Source organism: Scleropages formosus, chromosome 1, assembly GCF_900964775.1.
Source record: "Scleropages formosus chromosome 1, fSclFor1.1, whole genome shotgun sequence".
Taxonomy (NCBI): domain Eukaryota; kingdom Metazoa; phylum Chordata; class Actinopteri; order Osteoglossiformes; family Osteoglossidae; genus Scleropages; species Scleropages formosus.
Genome location: NC_041806.1, coordinates 7573172 through 7594394, shown reverse-complemented (window position 1 = coordinate 7594394; position 21223 = coordinate 7573172). Strand labels below are relative to the sequence as shown.

The 21223-nt window shown below is 39.3% G+C and overlaps 1 protein-coding gene across 3 annotated transcripts; it reads left to right on the top strand.

Annotated features, from left to right (window-relative positions):
• Positions 1–4067: 4067 nt before the first annotated feature.
• On the top strand, positions 4068–15667 carry LOC108930461 (RNA-binding protein 39-like). 3 transcript variants are annotated; one of them, XM_018745703.2, is made up of 15 exons: positions 4068–4417; positions 5820–5887; positions 7293–7342; positions 7495–7689; positions 9600–9653; positions 9769–9886; positions 9987–10139; positions 10792–10929; positions 11032–11097; positions 11182–11386; positions 12140–12226; positions 13565–13697; positions 14192–14297; positions 14847–14925; positions 15026–15667. In XM_018745703.2, the coding sequence occupies exons 2-15, from the start codon at positions 5837–5839 to the stop codon at positions 15124–15126; spliced, it is 1536 nt and encodes a 511-aa protein (XP_018601219.1). In that variant the 5' UTR covers positions 4068–4417; positions 5820–5836; the 3' UTR covers positions 15127–15667. The 3 variants fall into 3 exon arrangements, with proteins under 3 accessions (XP_018601219.1, XP_018601220.1, XP_018601221.1); XM_018745704.2 differs by having other exon boundaries at positions 4069–4417; positions 9603–9653; XM_018745705.2 differs by lacking the exons at positions 4068–4417; positions 5820–5887 and adding an exon at positions 7123–7152.
• The last annotated feature ends 5556 nt before the right edge of the window (positions 15668–21223 follow it).

Below are 21223 nucleotides of genomic sequence, written 5' to 3'. Positions count from 1 at the left end.
TTTAAGACCGATTTCTAAAACTACGTGCATGTGGCGTGGCGTTTTATTCAGTGTGTACTACCTGCATGCACTTATATGACTAAGCTGGTGTGTATATGCATGTGTTTACTGCATGTTGATTTACAGGCAGTTATGTTCTACTAATGATGTACCTATATGCACTTGTGAGTTTTATTGCATTTGGTAAAAGTACAGATATATGCAAATATTGCTCTGGTACTTGACTGAAACTGCCATGAGAAAACAGATCCGCTGAGTCTCAAAGGCCAGTTCTTCGACCAAAGTACCTGAGTAGCATTAAAACAGAGTAAGGCCTGTACATATTGATCCAATACACACATTTACTGAATAAACAATTGTCAGTGATTCAGGCACAGTGGGCCTTTGTGAGACCCTAGACCTTCAGTGAGGTGTGCATGAACACTGTCGGTGAAACACGGGACAGGACCACTTTGTGTCAAACATCTGAGAGATGGAGAGGGCATCTAGGACTGTATCACACACACGATCATGAACATCCTTTCACGTTATGAGAGGAAGATGCACCATTTGTCGTTACTCAAGTTGCAATGGTTGCAGAGTTGACCTTCCAAAAAAATAACAAGAGCATAAATAACAAATACACAATGTAGACAAGGCCCTGGTAAACCCTTGTTATGCAGTGTTTGTCATCTTTGGGTGCTAATGGATGTATGAAACACACCAACTAGGAAGGAGTTAATAACAGATTCACATCTACTCCAATGTAAAAGGTAGAAGCCAGAAAACACACATACATTTTGATTGAAACTGCTTGTCCCAAGCGGGGCCGTGGCGAGCCGGAACCTAACCCGGCAACACAGGGCACAAGGCTAGAGGGGGAGGGGACACACCCAGGACGGGACGCCAGTACGTCGCAAGGCATCCCCAGCGGGACTCAAACCCCAGACCCACCAGAGAGCAGGCACAGGCCAAACCCGTTGTGCCACCGTTCCCCCCCAACCAGAAAACAATCACAAGTAATCAATAATATCATTATTTAAAGTAAATGAAAATTAAACAGAAAGTATTTTCACTTTGGCTGCCTTTCTTGTATCAATAATTAAAAATAATTAATCAGCATCACATAACCATATTTCATAAAGTTTCATCAAAATCATATTGCACATGAAATTAAGTGAACTGACAAAAATCATCTCAGATTTAAGACTTGTCATAGGTACAAAATGTAAACCACTAAGAGAAAAATGTTTCTTTTTCATTGTGTATTTCTGTTTATCTGTATTAATTAAATTATTGCACAATCTGAGGGCTTCGGACGCTGAAGCCATCCTCCATGAACCCTTTCGAATGCACATTACTGAAAAGGACTGTCTTATGTGTGTTTGAATATGCATTACCCTTTTCCATACACGTATATGAACATAATTTAGTTTTTATATACCTGTTGCATCACATATTGCCATTTTTCATCATTAAGACAGTTGTTACATAGTATATATAGGTTCGTAAAGCTAAGCTAAGCACTTAAAGTTTTTATTATTTCTGGGTATTTATGGACAAAATGGTTCATTTACACAATTTTCACATACATCCAAGTATTCACCAGTCAAAAAACAAGAAAATACACAGTAACATATGTAAATAGAGGTACACAAGTAGAGTTAAGCTAGGTAAGTCTTGATTTTAATGTCCTCTGTAAAGTATATTGTATTGAAGAGGATAGACTCTAGGTTAGGAAGTGATGTAGAGCTAAGGATCAATATTAGAAATGTTAACGGTTTATGTTTGCAGTTTTTTTCTTTTCTCCAGGTTCCAGAATATATAAATATTTATTGTGTGTATTCTTTTGTTTTAGATTAGCTGCATATTTAGGTGTGTGTGTGTGTGTGTGTGTGTGTGTGTGTGTGTGTCCAGAGGTGAGCATATGAGGAACAAGGAAGGTGCTTGAAGGGAATTTTCTATAAATATTACTGAATTAGAATTCAACTTTCTTTTGTGTCAGTGCAGCTCTAATACATTTCAAATAGAATATTTCTTTTTTGTGTTTGACATTTTTCCAGCATAACTGTTTTACCTTTCATAAATGCTTCTACAGTTTTGGCTTCTAGATTTCACCTATTATTTTATAGATTTGTCTCCACCAAATGCAATAAAATAAAATGTTTTATTATGTTTGCCTGTGAGTATTTATTTTAACAGATGGTTGGTATGCTTATTTTTCAGCCAATGTATCCATATTTACAGTAAAAATAAAAAAAAAAAGAGAAGCAGGGAGAAAAAAGTGATCACGGGGGAAAATAAATGTTTTTTTTTTTTTTTTTTTTGAGGGTAAACAGCACCTCACTAAGTACCTAAAGACTGAAATGTTCATCTCACTCCTGATTTTCCAGAAAAGATGTGAACTGTATTTATGTTTTCTGTGTCAACATAACTGTTATGAAAGCCATCAGGAACTTTGCCTTTTTCCTGTTCATTCACGTCTTAACGAATAGCCGCCCTCCAAACACAGGTCACTTAATTTTAATATATTAACTAATTTTTCCAAATAATATGTATGGATCCTAATAGCTCCTCGGAGCAAAATAACATATAATGGAGACCATGAATTTGATGCAGTAAATTTCATGACCTATATTTAAACATAACAAGATTTCTGCTTTGACTGAAGAATATGTTTAATACATAGAACAGCTGTTAGCTTCCTGCCGTATTCATTAGCCATGGAATTGCAGATATGCAGTTGCAAAATTCACAGTCCTCTCTTCATGGTTCATCTGACCTGCTCCACTGCTTTGGCATGCGTTCCCTTGTAACCATGGCAACGTAACTCAGTTGACCGATCTACCATGTCTGCCACAGACACCTCCTGTTTATCTGCAAGAGTTATCATGACCATCTTCACAAATGAAAGTACTGTATACCTTGCACAGTTTCCTATTACTTCCCATCTTTTAATTTTAATGTACACCCACCCTGTTCAGAATTTACACTCTGGGTGTAAAGTACATACCTGTTACAGAATAGTGCTTTCGCCAATTTGTGGGACTATTGGACATTAGGATAGTAACGTTAGGATGTTTAAAATACCAAGTAAATGATGGAACGTGGAAATAAGCTGTCAGCATGTATGGATAAGCAAATTAAACCTATTACAGTAGAAAAGGAATTTCAGTTAAAAGTACCTTCCAGGAGTTAAGTTAATGCAGTAGCACAGCTAAACTACATAACTGCAATTCATAATGTATTTCACAAATAATGTATGTCATTGTGCACTTTATGGAAATGAGCTTAGCTATTGTGTTAAAGAAATTCAGTATTATGCTGTCTCCTTGTGGACTGATTCCCTGTATTCTTGCCAATAAAAAAATGTTTGGGCTACAACAAGTGTGTCAGAACAGACAATTTATATCCAGTATTCATATCCAGATCCAACGCATACAATAATGTATCTATTCACAGGTAATATACTGAGTACCCTGAAAAAAGCAACACAAGTTATGATTACCATTTTCAGATAGATTTTTGAATTTAAGGCTGTGGAACACTGCAGGAAAGAAATATTTAAATACTACATTTGAAATAAATTATAACAAATATATTGAATGGATGGAAATAAATTATTATATTCAAAATTCTCAATATATAGTCATTTAACATATCCTTGATGTGTTTAAAGACCATTATGATACATTTTAAGTTTTGTCAATCATGCTTTAGCATGTCATATACTGTTATTTCTTTGTCTGTTTTGTGTTAACGTTAAAACATTCTTTGTTGTAAGCTCAGAAATATGGAACATAGTTCAGATAAAAAATAATATTTCATATAACAGCCTAGCCTACTACAATTACCAAATGTGCCTTTATGTGTAGTGTATTAATTAAAATTTTCCCATTTGTGTGGGAAAATCTCACACCTAAAGAGTTGGCCTCTTTAGTTCAACTTCTATTTCCTGTACAGAACTGCAGTAAAAAAAAGTGCAGATGAGGAAACTGACTAGAGATCCGCGCGCGACACTCACGTCGCTTCCTTCCTCACCTCGCGGCACTTTGAAGTCGAAGCACGCAGAGCGCGCGAACACTCGCCCCTACTCGGTCTCTCAGGAAACCCCTCGCAGGTCGAGCAACCGGCGCCATTTTAGGAGCCGTAGTTGTGTGCCGCGGAAAACTTTGAAACAATAAGAGCGAACAAACTGTCACTGCAGTCTTTCGTACTTGCAATTTGAAGCAACGCTTTAAAGACTCGTCAACGTAAGACGTTTTTTTTTTTGCTTGTTTAAGCTGTGAAGTCGGCGGCCACCGACCGAGTAGCTGCCAGCTGGTGAACAAGCGGGCCGGTTTGCTGTCGGGAAAGCGGAAGAATTGTGTGTCTCATTCGGAGAGGCCTGTTTTTCGCCTTCGGGACTTGTTGGAAACCCGCTGGACGCTCGCATAAGGTAACTTTTCATGTATCCATTCACACCAGCGGACTAACGGTAGTTTAAATGATTAATTACTGTCGATAATTTGTGAATTTGTAAAGTTGGTGTGTGCGAAACCGATCGGCCCGGGTTGTCTCGTGAGCCTGGCTGACGCCGTGACGGGGGTAAATGCTAGCTAAGGTAGCTAAGCTTGTCTGTCGTGTCGGCGGTTCCGTACGAAGAAAAGAACATGGATTATACTCCAAATCCCTGACTTTTCGGCTTTCCTTTTACTTTAGTAAGATACACCTTACACAGTTCTGTGTATTTAAATGATTCCTAGTGTTACACTCGTATTGCATCCTCATGATATTATCATCAAGTCATGTACTTAGCTACTAGCTAATTGCTAGCTGGCTAGTTACTTGTGCGAGTCGTAGATTGTTTTTATATGTATATATTTTTTTAAAAAATACACAAATGATTGAAAAAAAATGCTTGTTTATTAGTACAGCTGCTGCAGGTCAACTTTTTTTGCCAGCTGGCAGCTTAGCCTGGGAAAATCGAGTTGCACAATTTTGAGTTTATCGTGTCACTTCGTGCTTAGGTACTGAACTGTTTTATTCATTATGCACAATTCTGCCAGAATTTCTGGAAAACAGAATTCAGTTCACTAGACTAGTCATCTCCCGTTATAATTTTAAGATCTGCATAGAGTAATCTGCCACATCTTGAGTCTTGACAAGTTGAAGTTGTGATGAAGTGGCCTGCCTGCTCCTGAGAGATGGTAATTTAGTCTGCAGTTGTTGCATTCCACAGTTTTTAAAAGGTTGTTAAAATGTACCACTGGGTCTCATGACTTTGGGTGAATAATGTGGTGTGTCAATATCTAGGCTCCAGAGCAGGAAGGCACAGGCCAATAGAGTAGCCTTGATGTAACAGATGCTGCTAATTGTGTTGGATCTGTTCACCTTTGGTCCTGTAAGACAAACACTAGAAGGTAGCAACAGTGTTGATGACTGTTGCCAAGCAATCTTTAGGTCCTGTGTCAAAGTATTTGCCCTGCATTAATGCGGTAAAAATAGTATGCTATATAAGTGGATATACCATTGTGTAGTTAAAGTTGTAAATGCTTTTGGACAAAGGTGTCAGATAAAAGATTAGCAATCCAGTTTCTTGGTCTCTTTAGGCCACTGAGAGCTCAGAAATTAATTTGAAATTGTCAAGAGGTTTTAGAGATGTTTAACAAACTAATACACTATTAAAACAAAAACCTTATATCCAGCAATCCAGGACTGAATAGTACTAAATTAAGTTGTACTACTAGTGTACTGGATTGCTTAAAAAAACTGAAAGTGTTGAATTTAGAATACGAAGAAGTCGTGACAGTACTACTAGCATTTGCCATTGTTTGTAATTTTTTTTCCCCCCCCTACAGCCCAAGACAACAGCGGTATGGCGGACGATTTTGATATCGAAGCTATGCTTGAAGCTCCCTATAGAAAGGTGGGTAGAACTTCAGGGGGTTTGAAGGGGTGGAGGGTAAACTTTCAACAATACACTGCAGACCTGTCTCGCTACCCAAGTCCCTTCTGGAACTTGTGCTCTATTAGTAGTAGCAATTCAGAGTTGATGCACATTTTTCATTGTAACCATACCTGAAAGTCTCGCCTCAATTCCATGATTTACCCTTAATTTCAGTATAAATTGTTGAAAAGTGAGGCTGTAATTATTTATCCTATCAATGTATTGTGGTCCCTCAGGTAAAAAGAGGCTCAACTTTGAACATGAAAGCACCAGTTCAGTTGTCACAAGGTGAATGAAATGGGCAGGGAAATTTAATCTAAAACAGTGAGACAGTATTCAAATTTTAATAGCCTTGTTTTCACCAGGAAATTTACAGTTGATTTTGACTTCTCATCAAAAGTTGTAAAATTGCATTTGTTGTGCAGTGTAATTGTACTTTTGCATGATTAATAAAACTGTTTTTAATAGTGCGTTTTTTCCTCGCAGCTTCTGAACAGTGTGACCTGTTTTTTCTGAAAGCTTTTTTTTGGTGTAATGATGGAAATTGTTCTATTCCCCACAGTAGTGAGACAAATGTTGATTGGGAGCAACTACTTTTTTCATTGTCTCAAATGTGAATACTGTCTCTTCATCTTCATAAGTCTCATTTAGGGCTTTGGGTTATTAATCAACATGCTAGTAGTGTTGCATGTCATAACACCAGCTACATATACTCTACACATCCGCTGATTTTGTTGTCTTTGACATTTGAATTTCTGCCATTCTTACGCCATACACAAATAATTATTTCATCTGTAAATATTTTTTCCTTAATTCACTGCTTAACAGGGACCATCTCCATGCGGCTAGGAACTTTTCATGAGGTTGGATTTTTGTTTCTTGGGTATTTAATTTCTTGGGTCAAAGTTACTAAGCAGTGTGAATCCCTGTTTGCTTCAGGGCAAGATGTGTGACAGAGGTGGCATCAAGCTCTTACAGTCCACGAACGAAAATGGGTGAAGATCACTGGAATGGCATCCACCACAGGAACATGATTATTGGCTGGCTGCTAGCATGGCCACCTTGGTTTTAGGCAAAAATAACCATGTTACTTATTAGGAGAGATTGGGCTGCTGACCAAATGAACGTGACTTCATATGGGTTACAAAACGCTTACTCTACTGGAAAATCGGCTGGATTGACTTTTAAAAATATATTGAAAGGAGAAGGGTGGAAATACACCGGAATGTTTGCAAAAGGACCAGGTATTAAGAAGCTTGTCAAAAAAATTGTATGACTATTTCATAAATTTTGTTCATTTTCTTTTGCTCCCATCCCCTTTACCCTGGCGGCTTGAAATGTAACATCTTCGTCTTCATGGTGTTCTTCTGTCGACCCTGCTTAGGATGACGTCAAGCCTTCTAATGCCAATGGCCATGAGGAACGCAGTAAAAAGTAAGCACATGGATGGGAGTATTTTAATATTTTATACCTTTTTGCAGAGATATCAATGAAATTGTAATGCCTTAGCATTGTTTTCATCTGTGCAACTGTGTCACCACTGTAATAATAATATGCTCTGAATGATGACGCCTTGCACTGTGAAGGAAAAAGAGGAGCAGAAGTAAGAGCCGCAGCCGTAGCCATGAGAAGAGAAGCAAAAGCAGGGACCACAAAAAAAGTAGGGACCGTAGGAGGAGTCGCAGCTGCGAAAGAAAGCGGAGTCGCAGCAGAGAGCGCAAGCGCAGTCGTTCCCGCAGCAAGGAGCGTTCCGGTCGCTATCGAGCTCGCAAGAGCCCTCCGTAAGTAGGACTACTTTGCTGTAATCTCTGGTTGTCTCTGCAGCCCTTTGACCTGTTTATGTCATCGACAGAATTCTGTGTGTCGTTATAGCCCTTTAAAAAGGTGAAATCAAGGATGAATACTATTAAAATCCTTAGATTGTCAAATTTTGGAAAAGCCAGGTGACTACTGCTCTTGAATGGAAGCTTCTTTTGTTACACTTTTTGCCATTGTGTGATTGTCAGTGATGCATTAATTCAGCGTTTTAATAAATTAAGGGGAAAGAATGTATATTCAAGATCCTCTAATTGTTCAGTTTTGTAATACAGGCAGTCCCCGAGTTAAACGTCCGACTTAGAACACGTACTTATGAACCATCCCCGTACTGACCAGAAGTTTTTTTTTTTTTTTTTTGTGTCACCCTTAGGTAGCAATCAGATAACTTCATATTTAAGCCTATGATATTAAATATTTGAGATTGTATATACGGTTCGTAATAATAAACCGGTGCTATTTTGCAAAGTGCATCAAAACAGTGCGCGTCTACAGTGATCTGTCAGCTCGTGGGCGGGGCATGTGAGCCCGAGGTATTACAGGCTTCCTTATTTTCCTCTTAAGTGTCTTGTGTGTTACTATATTTGGCTTTAATTTTTTTTTTTGTTTTTACCCCCCAAACCATGGCACCAAAGTGTAAATGTGGTGCAAGTGATGGTAATGTATCCAAGAAAAAGGAAGCGGTCACAATTGAAACTAAAGAGTAAATAATAAAGCAAAAGGTGGAATGCAAACGAACAACGGAAAAAGCGAACAAAGTTTCGTTAATGTTTTGTGCGCGCACTGTCCCTCTCTCTCCAAGAGAGCACTCGACTATAAAAGTTGCGGAATCTCACTTCAGACAGACCCCCCCCCCCCCCTTCGGATCCTCACCTCTGTTCAGTTCGCCCATCAACCGACCATTCGCCCGTCCCCGCCCACAAGAGCATGTCTAATCTTTTGGTTCTGAATAAACAATCCTGCACTTGGGTCCACCCTCTCTGTGTCCTCTGTTCGTCATCACAGTAGTAATATTTATCGCTCTCTCAAATACTGTAGTTACATGTTTATTATAATTATTTATTCATTTTGCAGTCTTCTCCGAAGTGACATCTCATATCATTACATTGTATTTTTATTACTGTATTGTTAAAGATGTTTTAGTTTGTCTGGTGTTCTTGTTTTTTATGCATGGAAAGGTATACGATATAGTAAGTCAAACATTTGACAAACTGACATTAGATACCCACCGTACCTAACTGTTCCGACTTGCGTTAAAATCCGACTTAAAGACACACTGAGGACACGGAACTCATTCATAATTCGGAGACTGCCTGTTAATATATCAGTATAATTGTAACCACAGTACTGTTGCCTACCCTTTTTTCTCAGAAAAGCCTCCTCTCTAAAATGATCAAATTGAGATTTTAAAACTACTCATTTAGAAAGTTCTTGTTGGGGTGAATCTCTGGATTTTATCCAGACTGCAGTCTGTTGGTCATGTGAAATTTAACGTCATAAATGTCAATGGTGTATAAAATGATGGTCAGTACCAGTTTTTTTTTTTTTATAGCTTAGTTGAAGACTGCCTGCATAAAAATGCTTCGCGGTCATGGTTATAACTCCAAAATAATGAACACAGTTGGAAGGAACTAATTGTCACAGAGGCACTCTTAAGCATTTTCTTTAATTATAGTAGTGGGCTGAAATTTAGTGGTGCTTCCAGAGGGAAAATTTGAGGGAAGATCTGAGATGTATGTTGCTTTGAAGCATATGCTAAATGAATAAATGTAAGATTTTCTTGGCCCTTACTGACATCTTTATTTATGTATTTATGACTGGTATAAACAGCCATTTCTGTACATCAGGTATAGTAACACATTTCCCTCCCCCCCAGCAGGAGAGGTTCCAGAAGTCATAGCCCATTTAAGAAAGATAAGAGCCCAGTCAGGTGAGGATACCCAAGTCTGTTTGATGTGTGGTAGTGAGCTGTGTTGTATTCACAGCAAGTGTCAGGGAGTGAAATGTTGTTCAATTTTATTTTCTCATTGGTGTTTTAAATAAAGGGAGCCAATTGACAATCTAACTCCAGAGGAAAGAGATGCACGAACTGTGTTCTGCATGCAGCTGGCAGCTAGGATCCGTCCTCGTGATCTGGAGGAGTTCTTTTCAGCAGTGGGAAAAGTCAGTAGCTCTACTAGTGTGCTTTGGTGTACGTGTACTGAGTATGAACATCTTGATTTATCTGCAATGGAGAACTCTAATTCTGGTCCTTTCCCTTCAGGTTCGAGATGTGAGAATGATTTCTGACAGAAATTCCAGAAGATCAAAGGGGATTGCATATGTTGAGTTTGTTGAAGTCAATTCTGTGCCACTGGCTATTGGCTTGACTGGACAAAGGCTTTTGGGGGTGCCCATTATTGTTCAGGCTTCACAGGTACAACCACTTTCAAGCATTGCCATGTTGTCAAAATGATTCATGTGGTAATTCTGCTTTTGCAGGTTAACTATTGATGATTACAGTAGCTTAGCACATAGCATTAAAATATCCTAATAAGGTTCTGTATTTAGATTAACACTGGAAGACTGGCTTTACAAAATTTGTATTCTAGTATAGAGTATATGTTGTAAATGTAACCTAATACCAACTCCTAATTCATTTAGCTTGTTGTTTTAAATGAAGTCTATTAAAACATACATCCATAGCACTTAGAATTTTTGTGGGCATTGCAGGGTTTTTTATATTGCAAGAAAACTTAAGTGGCATCACACTTACCTGGTTTAGAATTTACTTGCATAACACTGAATGTGTAATGTTAATGATACCTCAAACAAAATGTAAATCATTTGTGCCGGCTTAAAGAACATTGTGTACTTCTGGTTTCACTATATTTCAAAGGCAGAAGATGTTTAATGTATGTTTTCAGATGGAGCAGCAAGTAGTCTTGCTTTTGAAGCCAGACACATGTGCTTTAAGTTAAGGACAACTACATTTGTAACAATGTGGGAAAACGAGAGATCCCGTTGCAGAAATGAGTCACAGTTGCACGTTTTTTAAATTGTTGTTCAATATTTGTCTAATTGAGCAGGCTGAAAAGAACAGAGCAGCTGCTATGGCGAATAACCTGCAGAAAGGCAGCGCAGGACCTATGCGTCTTTACGTGGGATCTCTGCATTTTAATATCACTGAGGACATGCTCAGAGGAATCTTTGAGCCGTTTGGGAGGGTGAGTTAATCTTTGAGTATTTTGTGTAATTTCTTGAGGAAAATTAAGCATTTTTCAGCCAATTGTAATTATTGGTTGTCTGGATGGTTCCCCCCCTTTTAGATTGAAAGTATTCAACTGATGATGGACAGTGAAACTGGACGATCCAAAGGATATGGTTTTATCACAGTGAGTTGTTAAACTTATTAGTGGGGGGTTTTTATATTCTGTGGTGTTTTTCTTTGATCACTTCATAGGATCTTTCTCTCTTAGTTTGCAGATGCTGAATGTGCAAAGAAGGCCCTGGAGCAGCTGAATGGGTTTGAACTGGCTGGAAGACCCATGAAAGTAGGCCATGTTACAGAGCGTACAGATGCATCAACAGCTAGCTCCTTCCTGGACAGCGATGAGCTTGAGAGAACCGGCATTGACCTCGGAACAACCGGCCGTTTGCAGTTAATGGCTCGCCTTGCTGAAGGTAATCTGTGCTGCACTACTTTTTTATAGCAGTTAAGGTATGTAAAGTAATTGACAATTTGTATGTCCTACAGTCTGAAGCCAGGTACACATCTGTGGTTTCATAAATCTGTGCTAGTAGCAACCCTTCTTCCATTTCTGGTACATGCTGTAAAAAAAAAAAAAAAAAAAACTGTAGGCTTTGTCATAAGTGTAGGTAGCACTGGTCTCATCGTTCAACTTAAATGTCAAGATATTAATCAGCAGGAGCAATAGATCTATGTGTAACACCTCTTTGAAAACAGAAACCAACTTTTCCAGTTAGCATAGTTAACTTTTTAAATGGGCTCTACTGACATACTGTACAGATTACTTCAAAACATCTTGGACGCATGCTTAGATGTCTGAGACCAATGGTTGCTACTTTGGTCACTTGTCAGCCATTAGACTTAAAAACCCGTTCAGTTGCAAGCAGCATGTAAAGTGTTTTGGATCTACTTGACAGCTCACTAGCTGGTACTATATTTAAATAATTTAGAATGATAAATGGAGCAATGTGCGTAGTGTGTGACAGTGTGTTCCACTGATTGTATGGATGAGTGACCCATTGTAAGTAGTGTATCTAGCAGTGTAAGTCACCTTGGTGAATAAGGTGTGCGGGCTGAAAACACTAGAGTTCAGTGGAAGTCACTTTGGAGAAAAGCATCTGCTAAGTAAATAAATGTAAGACATACAGGGGTAATTAAGCAAATGTGGCATGTTTCTGCTTGCCCAGGTACTGGATTACAGATCCCACCTGCTGCGCAGCAGGCACTGCAGATGAGCGGATCTCTCCCATTTGGAGCCATGGCAGCAGTTACAGGTAGGAGCAGTGTCCAGCACCTGTGGTTTCCTTGTCTGACAGCTATGTTTTGGTAGTGACTTCCTACAAGTTGAGCTCAGTGTGGACAACATTAAAATAGATTCAGCCATTAAAGCTTCTGAAATGAATTTCACTCAGGGTGTTTTGGTCAATAATTGCATTCTGTTCTTGCAGAGTTCTAATTTTTTTTTTTTTTCTTTCCTTCCCCTTATGCTTTTTGCTTGTTTGTCTATATTACCCTTTGCAGTTGACAGTATAGTTTGCTGTAATCTACTTGGGCATTAGCAAAGTACTTCAGCACCAGAAGTTGTAAGGAAATGAAATTAGCCGGAAAAAAGGAATTCATACTGAAATTGGCTGTATACAGGTATATTCAAGTGTAATCAGAATTACTTCCCCATTTTTGCGCATAGTTGCACGTGTGTAAGCCCTGTTGTAGGGTCATATTTTTAATTTCTGACTCTCTAATCATTCTGGCTAGTTGGGGTCTTAGATGAAGTGGCAGGCAGGATGTAACTAAAGTTGAAATGAATTAGACAATTTTCCCTCCAGCCAAGCAGCTGACTAGTAAGCCTCTTCCTGCACCCTGCCAGTACCCTGTGATATGCATATACTGTTCAGTATATACAGTATGCAGTAGAGGGCACTTGGTATTAAGGAAATTGAGATTCACAAGTTATGCCAGTGTTTTTTCAGATGCCATGATTTGAGTGGATTACCTTCAGTCAGCATTATAAATGGTCATTTTAATACTCTCACCATCCAGTTGTAAAGTGTACCATGAAATATATTGTCCCTTATTCTTGAACTCAGAAGCAAGGCTGATTGTCATTCTGTCCCTGAAAGTGAATTTGATTTGAATGCTTAATGCATGGAGGACACAGCTTGAAAACCATTTCTTGAAGCTCAGTGTTGGAAGTGTTCCAGTACCAGATTTGTACCTGTGAAATAATGAATAATCTGTACAATAGTATGCCATGATGCCCTCACCAAGATAAATCTATTCCTTGAAATCGGGAGAACAGAAAAGTGTGGGCTTCAGGCATTTTGCAGATAAGGGGCAGCAGAGGAGAAAAACACTTGCCTATAAAAATCAAGTCTACAGACCATTCTTTGACATTGTGCAAAGACAGAAAACCCTTTGACACTGTGACCTGGACAGTCTCATCATTCACTATAAAATATTAGCATTTGCCAGATGGGTACATGGATTAGACAGTGCTGAACACTTGCAAATCTTTTGATCAGAATTAAGCATAAATCATAAGTTTGTACTCAGTTGAAAGTGTTTTGTATGTCACAAGCTTCTAAAGGGCACCTTGTTTACTACTTTTACAGCTGCCATAAACCCTGCCTTGAATCTAAACCTGAATATGAATATGAACATGAACATGAACACCGCCTTGAACCTCCCAACACAGCCTATTGCGACACACTGTATCCAGCTCTCCAACATGTTCAATCCCCAATCGTAAGTGTTCATTCTCCAGCTGACAGTGTTTGGGGAAAGCTTTTGGTGCTTTTCACACCACCTACAGGAAGAAGTTGCAGATAAATATGAGCAGATGTTATTTTTGTGAATGCCTGAAGTTACATATTGCTTAAATATATTAGAGCCTAGGCAGCACAGTGCCATAGCAGGTAGTGCAGAAGAACATGGGATTATTTCCCACTCAGCCAGTGTGGAGTTCACATGTACTCCCCATGTCTGTATCAGTTTCCTCCCACAACCAGTTAAGGTTAATTGGTGATGCTAAATTCCCAGCTTTGTGCCTAGTACCCACTGCTTCCAGGATAGGTTCCAGATCACCATGACCCTGCCCAGCACATGTGGTTATTGAAATTGGATACTAGAATAGTAAAAGCCATGTCATTTCTTGGACCACTTTCTAGAAGCCTTTTTTGCATTTTAAAATTTGTATGGTATCCTCCAGGAACTTATCTGCAAGAGTATTTATTTTTCAGCGAAGAAGATCCGGGCTGGGATATTGACATTCAAGATGATGTTATTGAAGAATGCAACAAGCATGGGGGGATTGTACACATATATGTTGACAAGAATTCAGCTCAGGTAAGAATACTAAGTAAATTTTTTGTAACCTAATAGCTTCTTGGGTTTATACACAGGTGTGACATAAGGTTGAATGCACCATGTAGTTGTAATAATGCAGGAATATACTCTGGGGTTCTAACAGCCTTGCCAGAAGTAAACTGTTGCAAGTCCCTTTATACTGTATTTTAGAAGTCTTAAGGGTAAAATTAACATGAATGGGTTTTATATTTTTCCACTAATTTCACACATCAATAGTAATACAGAATATACAGTTCAGTAACTTGTATTTTCACTTTAATTTTAGAAATTTTTGCTTTTCACCTACCAGCATACTTGGGTTATTGCTTGCTAAGCAGTTTCAAATTTTGTAAATAAAATGCAGTCGTATGCATTAACATATGGAGGCTGTGCAGCAGCAAGCTGGTTGTAATGTGAGCGCTCCATCAATACAAGGTTGACAGTGCTGTCTGTATGTAGAACTAAAGCAGGTGCATGGCTACCTCCTGGGTTTAGACATTTGCATTAGATGTTGATCATGCTTTAATTTCATTCTTTTTCCTCTTTCAGGGTAATGTCTATGTGAAATGTTCCTCAATTCCTGTTGCCATGGCTGTTGTGAATGCATTACACGGAAGACTATTTGCAGGTATGACTCCTTCCCTTAGATTATGCCTAGTGAGTACCTTTTCCCCCTACCAGCACCTTCTCATTGCTTAAGTGTTTCAATTCTATTTTTTCCCCCACAGGTAAAATGATCACAGCTGCTTATGTTCCACTTCCAACTTACCACAACCTTTTCCCTGACTCCGTGGTGGCTACTCAACTCTTAACCCCCAGTCGCCGGTGATGGGAAAGTGTACCCTGCTATTTTAGTGCCTACTTATTTACACCACAGAAGTGGGGCATTTTTCTTGGTTCGAGGTGGGAGATTTGATCAAACTGCTTCCCTGTCCAGTGTAGCAAGTTACAGCATACCTTCAGCTTTTTTTTTTTTTTTTTAAGGGGGGGGGGGAGGGGTAAAGAAAAGTGTGGTCTGATTATTTTGTGGACTTTAACAAGTGTCAGGATAATTTACTTAACTACATCCCATATTAGCAAGGACTGCATGTGAAATTTTCTACATGCATAATGAAGGGATTATAGTTTCTGTTGACACTGGTGGCTATGCTGTCCTTTTCAGTGCTATGTAGTTTTGACATTTCTTTACTGGTAGTATAGAAGAGATTAAAACCAAAAGGTGGTCGTCTTGAACATTTAAATGTACATGTCCATCTGGTTTAAGCTCTATGAGCTCTTGAATCTTTATTCCTAGACCACCATGTTTTTCTATCTTTTGTAATTATAATTTGATTTTGTAAAGAACTGAATTAAAGTATTTCAATTTTAAATGTGTCACTTGTGGTGTCAAGCTGGCTCTTGCATTTAAATTTCCCTTTTTTCCATCAGCTTTTCTCCAAAACCCTACCCTGAGTAACAAGTATTAACTGATGCCTGAAGTGGGCTAATAGAGTTCATTGGAAGTTGCTTTGGAGAAAAGCCTCTGCTAATGGGAAAAAACAGTACAGCAGATGACAACTGTATTTTATACACTTGTACCTCATGTTAAGCATCCACCTTTGAAAACCTGAAACTTAAATTTGTAGACTGCTGTTTCAATTAAAAATTAGGCCTTGTTGGCATGAAAAATTGTATATGCTGCCACTGGCTTAGTTTTTGTGAAGGATATTTCAGGCGATCTTGTGATGTACCTGAATACATCAGTACTGTAAGCTAGGGGTCAGGGGGATTTTGGGGTCATTCAGCACCACATACCCTTGTCCATGCAGTGCTATTGAATCTACTGCTCACCTTTTCAGATCCACATCCATCTAGACACCCACTCTGCAGCCTCAGTAACAGCCTTATGCTTCATTTTTTTCCCCCCAAGCAACTGCAAGCTCCAACACTGACTTGTACATAAGCTTCTGACAGCAATACGTCTGGCCTCAGCTGGAAAGCTTAGCTGCCTTTCTACATTAACTATCACTTACTGGTCTCACACTGTCAACCAGAAGGCCTGAACTAGTACTGGTTTAATTGTGCTCTTGACAAAGGCTATGGGCTGCTTTACTGACAAGATGCTACTGTATGCTTCCCCCATAAACTGCTGCCACAGCTTTGAGCAGCTGGTTGCACAATGATCCAAGGGTGATCTCTTCCAACATAATGGGTATGATTGAGAATTGACAAAGCAGCCCACTGAATTGTTGGGATCAAAAAAAAAAAAAAAAAGGTGGGGCTCTGCCCTGAGATCTTACATTCAAGTATTTGTTTCCACCTCATTTGTGCACCCTGCACTGCTACACACACATGTACCTCCCCTTCCCCTGGAGGAAGGCAGTCCAAGCCTTGCTGTGGTGAAGTCAGGACTCTGCCTGCCAACATGTTCTACTTCCCTCTTGTCCCCACCTTGATGCCTGCTCCACCCACCAGTCACTCTTCTTTAGAAGAGTAGAGTGCAACGTCAGCTTGTTACCTTGTACGAGGATAGTAACACTTCTGAATCTTCAAGGTACACTAAGCCATTGGGGAAGGTAAAGTTTCTCCCCAGTGTCACAACTGTCAATACTGGCATTTGTAAACCAGAGGACTCCTCCGCAGATGCTGTACCATGCTTGAAATGTACCTGGAAGTCCTGCCCCTTCAACCCTGTAAAATCTGCTTGAATCACTGTAACCCTGAAGCTGCCATCAAACCACTGGTCTAAATGCTTCATTAGCTTCAAAATTAATGGTATGAGCATATTCTCAGAGCCAAAGAGAAAGCTGGCACCTTTTCCCTTCAACATCCATTATCTGAATTTTCAAAATGCACCATAGCCCGAGTGATAGTTTAGTCTAGTCACTGTCAAGTCATCCACGAAGGCTCTGATGAGAGGTTCCCTAGCACCAGACTTGGCACATGGACCTCCACACTCAACCTTCAACTTCAAAAGCATGCTTATGGGCAGCACAAACAGGACCACATAGTGCAGCCTTTATCCCCTTATCCAGCCTGTGCCACTCAGATGTTGCTCTTCCCCATATTACCTTCAACCTGAAATTAATATGACAATCCAGAATGAGATCCTTGTTCGCAATCAGGTCACAGTACCACTCAATGTCACCTCCAACAGCTTCCGTGTAACTGAGCTGTAGGCATTTTTTCGATCCAACCACAAAACAGCCCAGCATCCCTTGCTCTCACAAGCCTCTGAAATCAACCGGGTCACCACACCAGTATACTCCAAGTACCCTGGACTCCTGGCATTCCATCTTTCTGCACTGATGCATCAACATATGCATTCCTGAGGAGGAATGCTGTTAAGACTAAGCAAAAATGCTGAACAGGAGAAATCTTCCCTTTACATTATGCAGAGGAAACTGAATTAGTTGATTCTCTCAACTCTCCTCCTTAGCGGTCCAAACTACTTCAGCATAACTCCACCTCCTCACACTTCACTGCCAAATAAAGTAACTGCTGCTATAACATATTTGTTACGGAATATTTAAGGCACATTCCGATACTACAAATTCTTTTCAATGGTATTAAAAAGTCCTTTTCTCCCCCGTTCATTGATAGCCACCTGCTGAACAGAAGAAAACACAGCACTGTCTTCCATGCAGAAAGGGAAACATACTGTACAGATGATAAAAGATGGTATATGCTGGCAGAAAGTCCATGTTGCATTGTGTGCCTTCAGGATGGCAGAACATTAAAACAATGGACTTTGTAAATGGAATCCTAGACTATAGCACTGCCCCCTCCATGCTTGACAGTGAGAAACTAAACAGGTAAGACTCATACATTCACCCTCTGTGAGCCATAGAAATAACTAACAGTTTGATATTTCTATGACACAGAGGCTATTCATGAGCCATACATTTCGACTCAATCGTATGACCAATTTCCATTCCTCAAACATTTACTTTGTTTTAGCAAAATATGGTTACTCATACTTCTGTCTGATAGTGTACTGTAGTGTTCTAAACTCTAGAAGTTCTAAGAACTTTAGTGCCTGTCTATTTGACCATAGTTACATTTGAGTAACTCTGCATTTTTAATGCCTTTGTTTCAATAACCAGCTCCCGATAATTGCAATCACATTCTAAAGTCCTTTGTTAATAGTTCCTAATGAGGAGCTATGAGCCCCAGTGTCTATAGATGTTTCTCCTGAGTCTCTGCAGAGACCATAAAAGTGTCATGGAGTCCCCAGTGATCGTGACAGTGAGATCTCAAACGCATTATTTACTCAAGACAAGAAAAAAAGATACTAGATAAACAAAAGTCACATGATGGGGGGAGGGACAAATTTAAAAAAAAAAAAAAAAAAAAAAAAAAAAAAAAAAAAAACTGGTCATACTCCAGCAGCTGATTACTTAACATGAAACACAGGGGGACGTTCCTAGTTGAAACAAAGTTTGTTTAGATTGCATAACTTAAGATATCCCTAAGTACAAAAAGCCTTAAGGGCAAAAGAACTTTTTTTTTTTTTTTTTATATATGTCTGTTGCAATAATTCTGTCCCCTGAAACTAGGCTGAAAGTAAATTATAGCTTCCCCCCCCCCCCCCCCCAAAAAAAAAAAAAAAAAAAAAAAAAGTTTGTTGCGTACAATTTGTTACGTTAAGTTACTGTGAGAATCTCTGCAAGGATAAGTGTAACATCATCCTATTAAAAGTTGAATTAAAACAAACACTGTGTACATGTCATATGTTTTAGTAAAACTACAGTACATAAGAGGTGAATGAGCACAGGTAGACAACCATACAGCATTGAGTAATGCAGGGAAGCTGCCTTATAACTAACGAAGGATGTGTCCAATTCAATGGGACACTAGCATAAATAGGTGAATTTTGGGGCTGAAGAAATCAACTTGTCATTTAATCAAAGCTGTTTTGGTTGGGTTTAAGATTTCTCTTTCCACTTCATTGGACCACTTTGTGTCTGTGTTAGTTTTGTGAATGGGGCAGATCATAGTGATGTAACCCTGGTACTGTTTTATTTATTTCATAGAATTAAAAGTTTCCCCACTTAAAATTACTACCTATAATGTCAAGGGGTATATAAGAATACCACATATGGAAGAAGATTAATACTACTCTTAAAAATAAAAACTACTGCAAGAAACATCTGTGCTCAATGAAGCATTTTAAACTTGGGTAATCAAGATTTAAAGAAACGGCTTTGGTTGAAGCTTTAAGTTCATTCTCAGCCTTAATTATTCTACTAGATCTTCACAGGACACTTATAGGAACAAAGTCACGTTTTAAAGTAAACCTAATGGGCACAATTATTCCGGGAGTGAGACGAGACAAGCTTCTTGGAATGGTGTTCAGTCATCACCTGAGATACGAACATCAGACTTCCAAGAATCTAAATTTATAAAGAATTCCATTTCACAACACTTCACATTTCTACTTCTGCAACTATTTCACAGCACCAAGAAGTACTGGGAATGCAGTACCAATTCTGATTTGAAAAAAATGCTCATTTTATCCTTCAAAACACTCTCTGTGCTCATGTGCGAGGTACACCAGCATGCCAGCTGGCAGTTAGTGTGGGCACGCATTTGGTCAGCATCTCTCCACGTACTCTACCGTTTGTGCCGTTATAAGAAAGTGGAAACATACGAACACGCTTGCAGACAGATTCACACAATTTGAACTCAAAAGTTCACCTGAAACATGTCACTGGGAGGAAATCCCCACAAGCACGAGGAGCAGACAAACTCCCCAGACTTTTCTTAGAATTTAATTTGTACTTAAGTATTTTTAATCCAAATATGCTTAACTGCTGAACTACATAATTTAACTGACCTAATGACAACTATACTCATGAATTTCTTTTCCCTAGCAAGACATTCTAGTGAGCCACAGACTGACACTTTACACACACACACACACACACACACACACACACACACGTGTGTGTAAAGTGTCAGTCTGTGGCTCAGCACACACACGTTGGCTAAACGCCACAATCAACTTACAGTCCAATATGATGCACCTGACAGATGCACAGTAAGTCCAACGGAACATCTTGAAACCATATTAAAATTGTCTGTTCTGTAACATGAAACTAGCACGTACAAAAATATTGCCATTTACTGAGACGAATACAGGTGTTAAGCCGTCACTGACTGCTAGACTACAATATTTAACCATGCTACATTTACTTAAACACCAACAAATTAAGCCTTTTCAAGGCAAAGCTAATGGATTTGCAAGCCTAATATTTTGGGAAGACTTGCAGTCAAGTCAATTCTATCATTTGTAGAAATCCCATGAGAACTGAGTCTTCTAACCAGGAAAACCCCAGGAATCAGAACACTGAAAATAAAAGGTAAGAAGAACTGACTAAACTAGTTTTCACCTACAGCAACACTGACACACCAAGCAATAGACTGAACAGCAGGTAATGCAACAGGGTCAGCTTTAAAACAGGTTTACAGATAAAACCAGTAATTTCACTGGAATTACTAAACAATGGGTTTCTGGTCCCAAAAATAGATCAAGTGTCACATCTGGTCCATAGCAGCACGCACATGTGTGTTCTGGTGTGGCAAGAGCAAATATTAAATGTGGGTTGGACCACAGCCCTGCTCTCCGGTGGGTTTGGGGTTCGAGTCCCGCTTGGGGTGCCTTGCGACGGACTGGCGTCCCGTCCTGGGTGTGTCCCCTCCCCCTCTGGCCTTACGTGTTACCGGGTAGGCTCCGGTTCCCCGTGACCCCGTATGGGACAAGCGGTTCTGAAAATGTGTATGTATGTATCTCTGAAAGCTTTACACAAATTCATAACTTGAAAAATATGGTACTTGATATATTTAAAGATGGATTATAGAAACAATGACCAAACAGGTTTAATAAATTTCCATTGTCCCAATAGCATTCAAAACTGACTACAGCAATGAGGGTCTCATGCAAC

Coding starts and splice junctions, on each gene's coding strand:
- LOC108930461 (XM_018745703.2), top strand. CDS start 5,837: ATGGCGGACGATTTTGATATCGAAGCTATGCTTGAAGCTCCCTATAGA. Junction 7,343..7,494: donor CATGAGGAACGCAGTAAAAA/GTAAGCACATGG, acceptor TGCACTGTGAAG/GAAAAAGAGGAGCAGAAGTA. Junction 9,654..9,768: donor AAAGATAAGAGCCCAGTCAG/GTGAGGATACCC, acceptor TTTTAAATAAAG/GGAGCCAATTGACAATCTAA.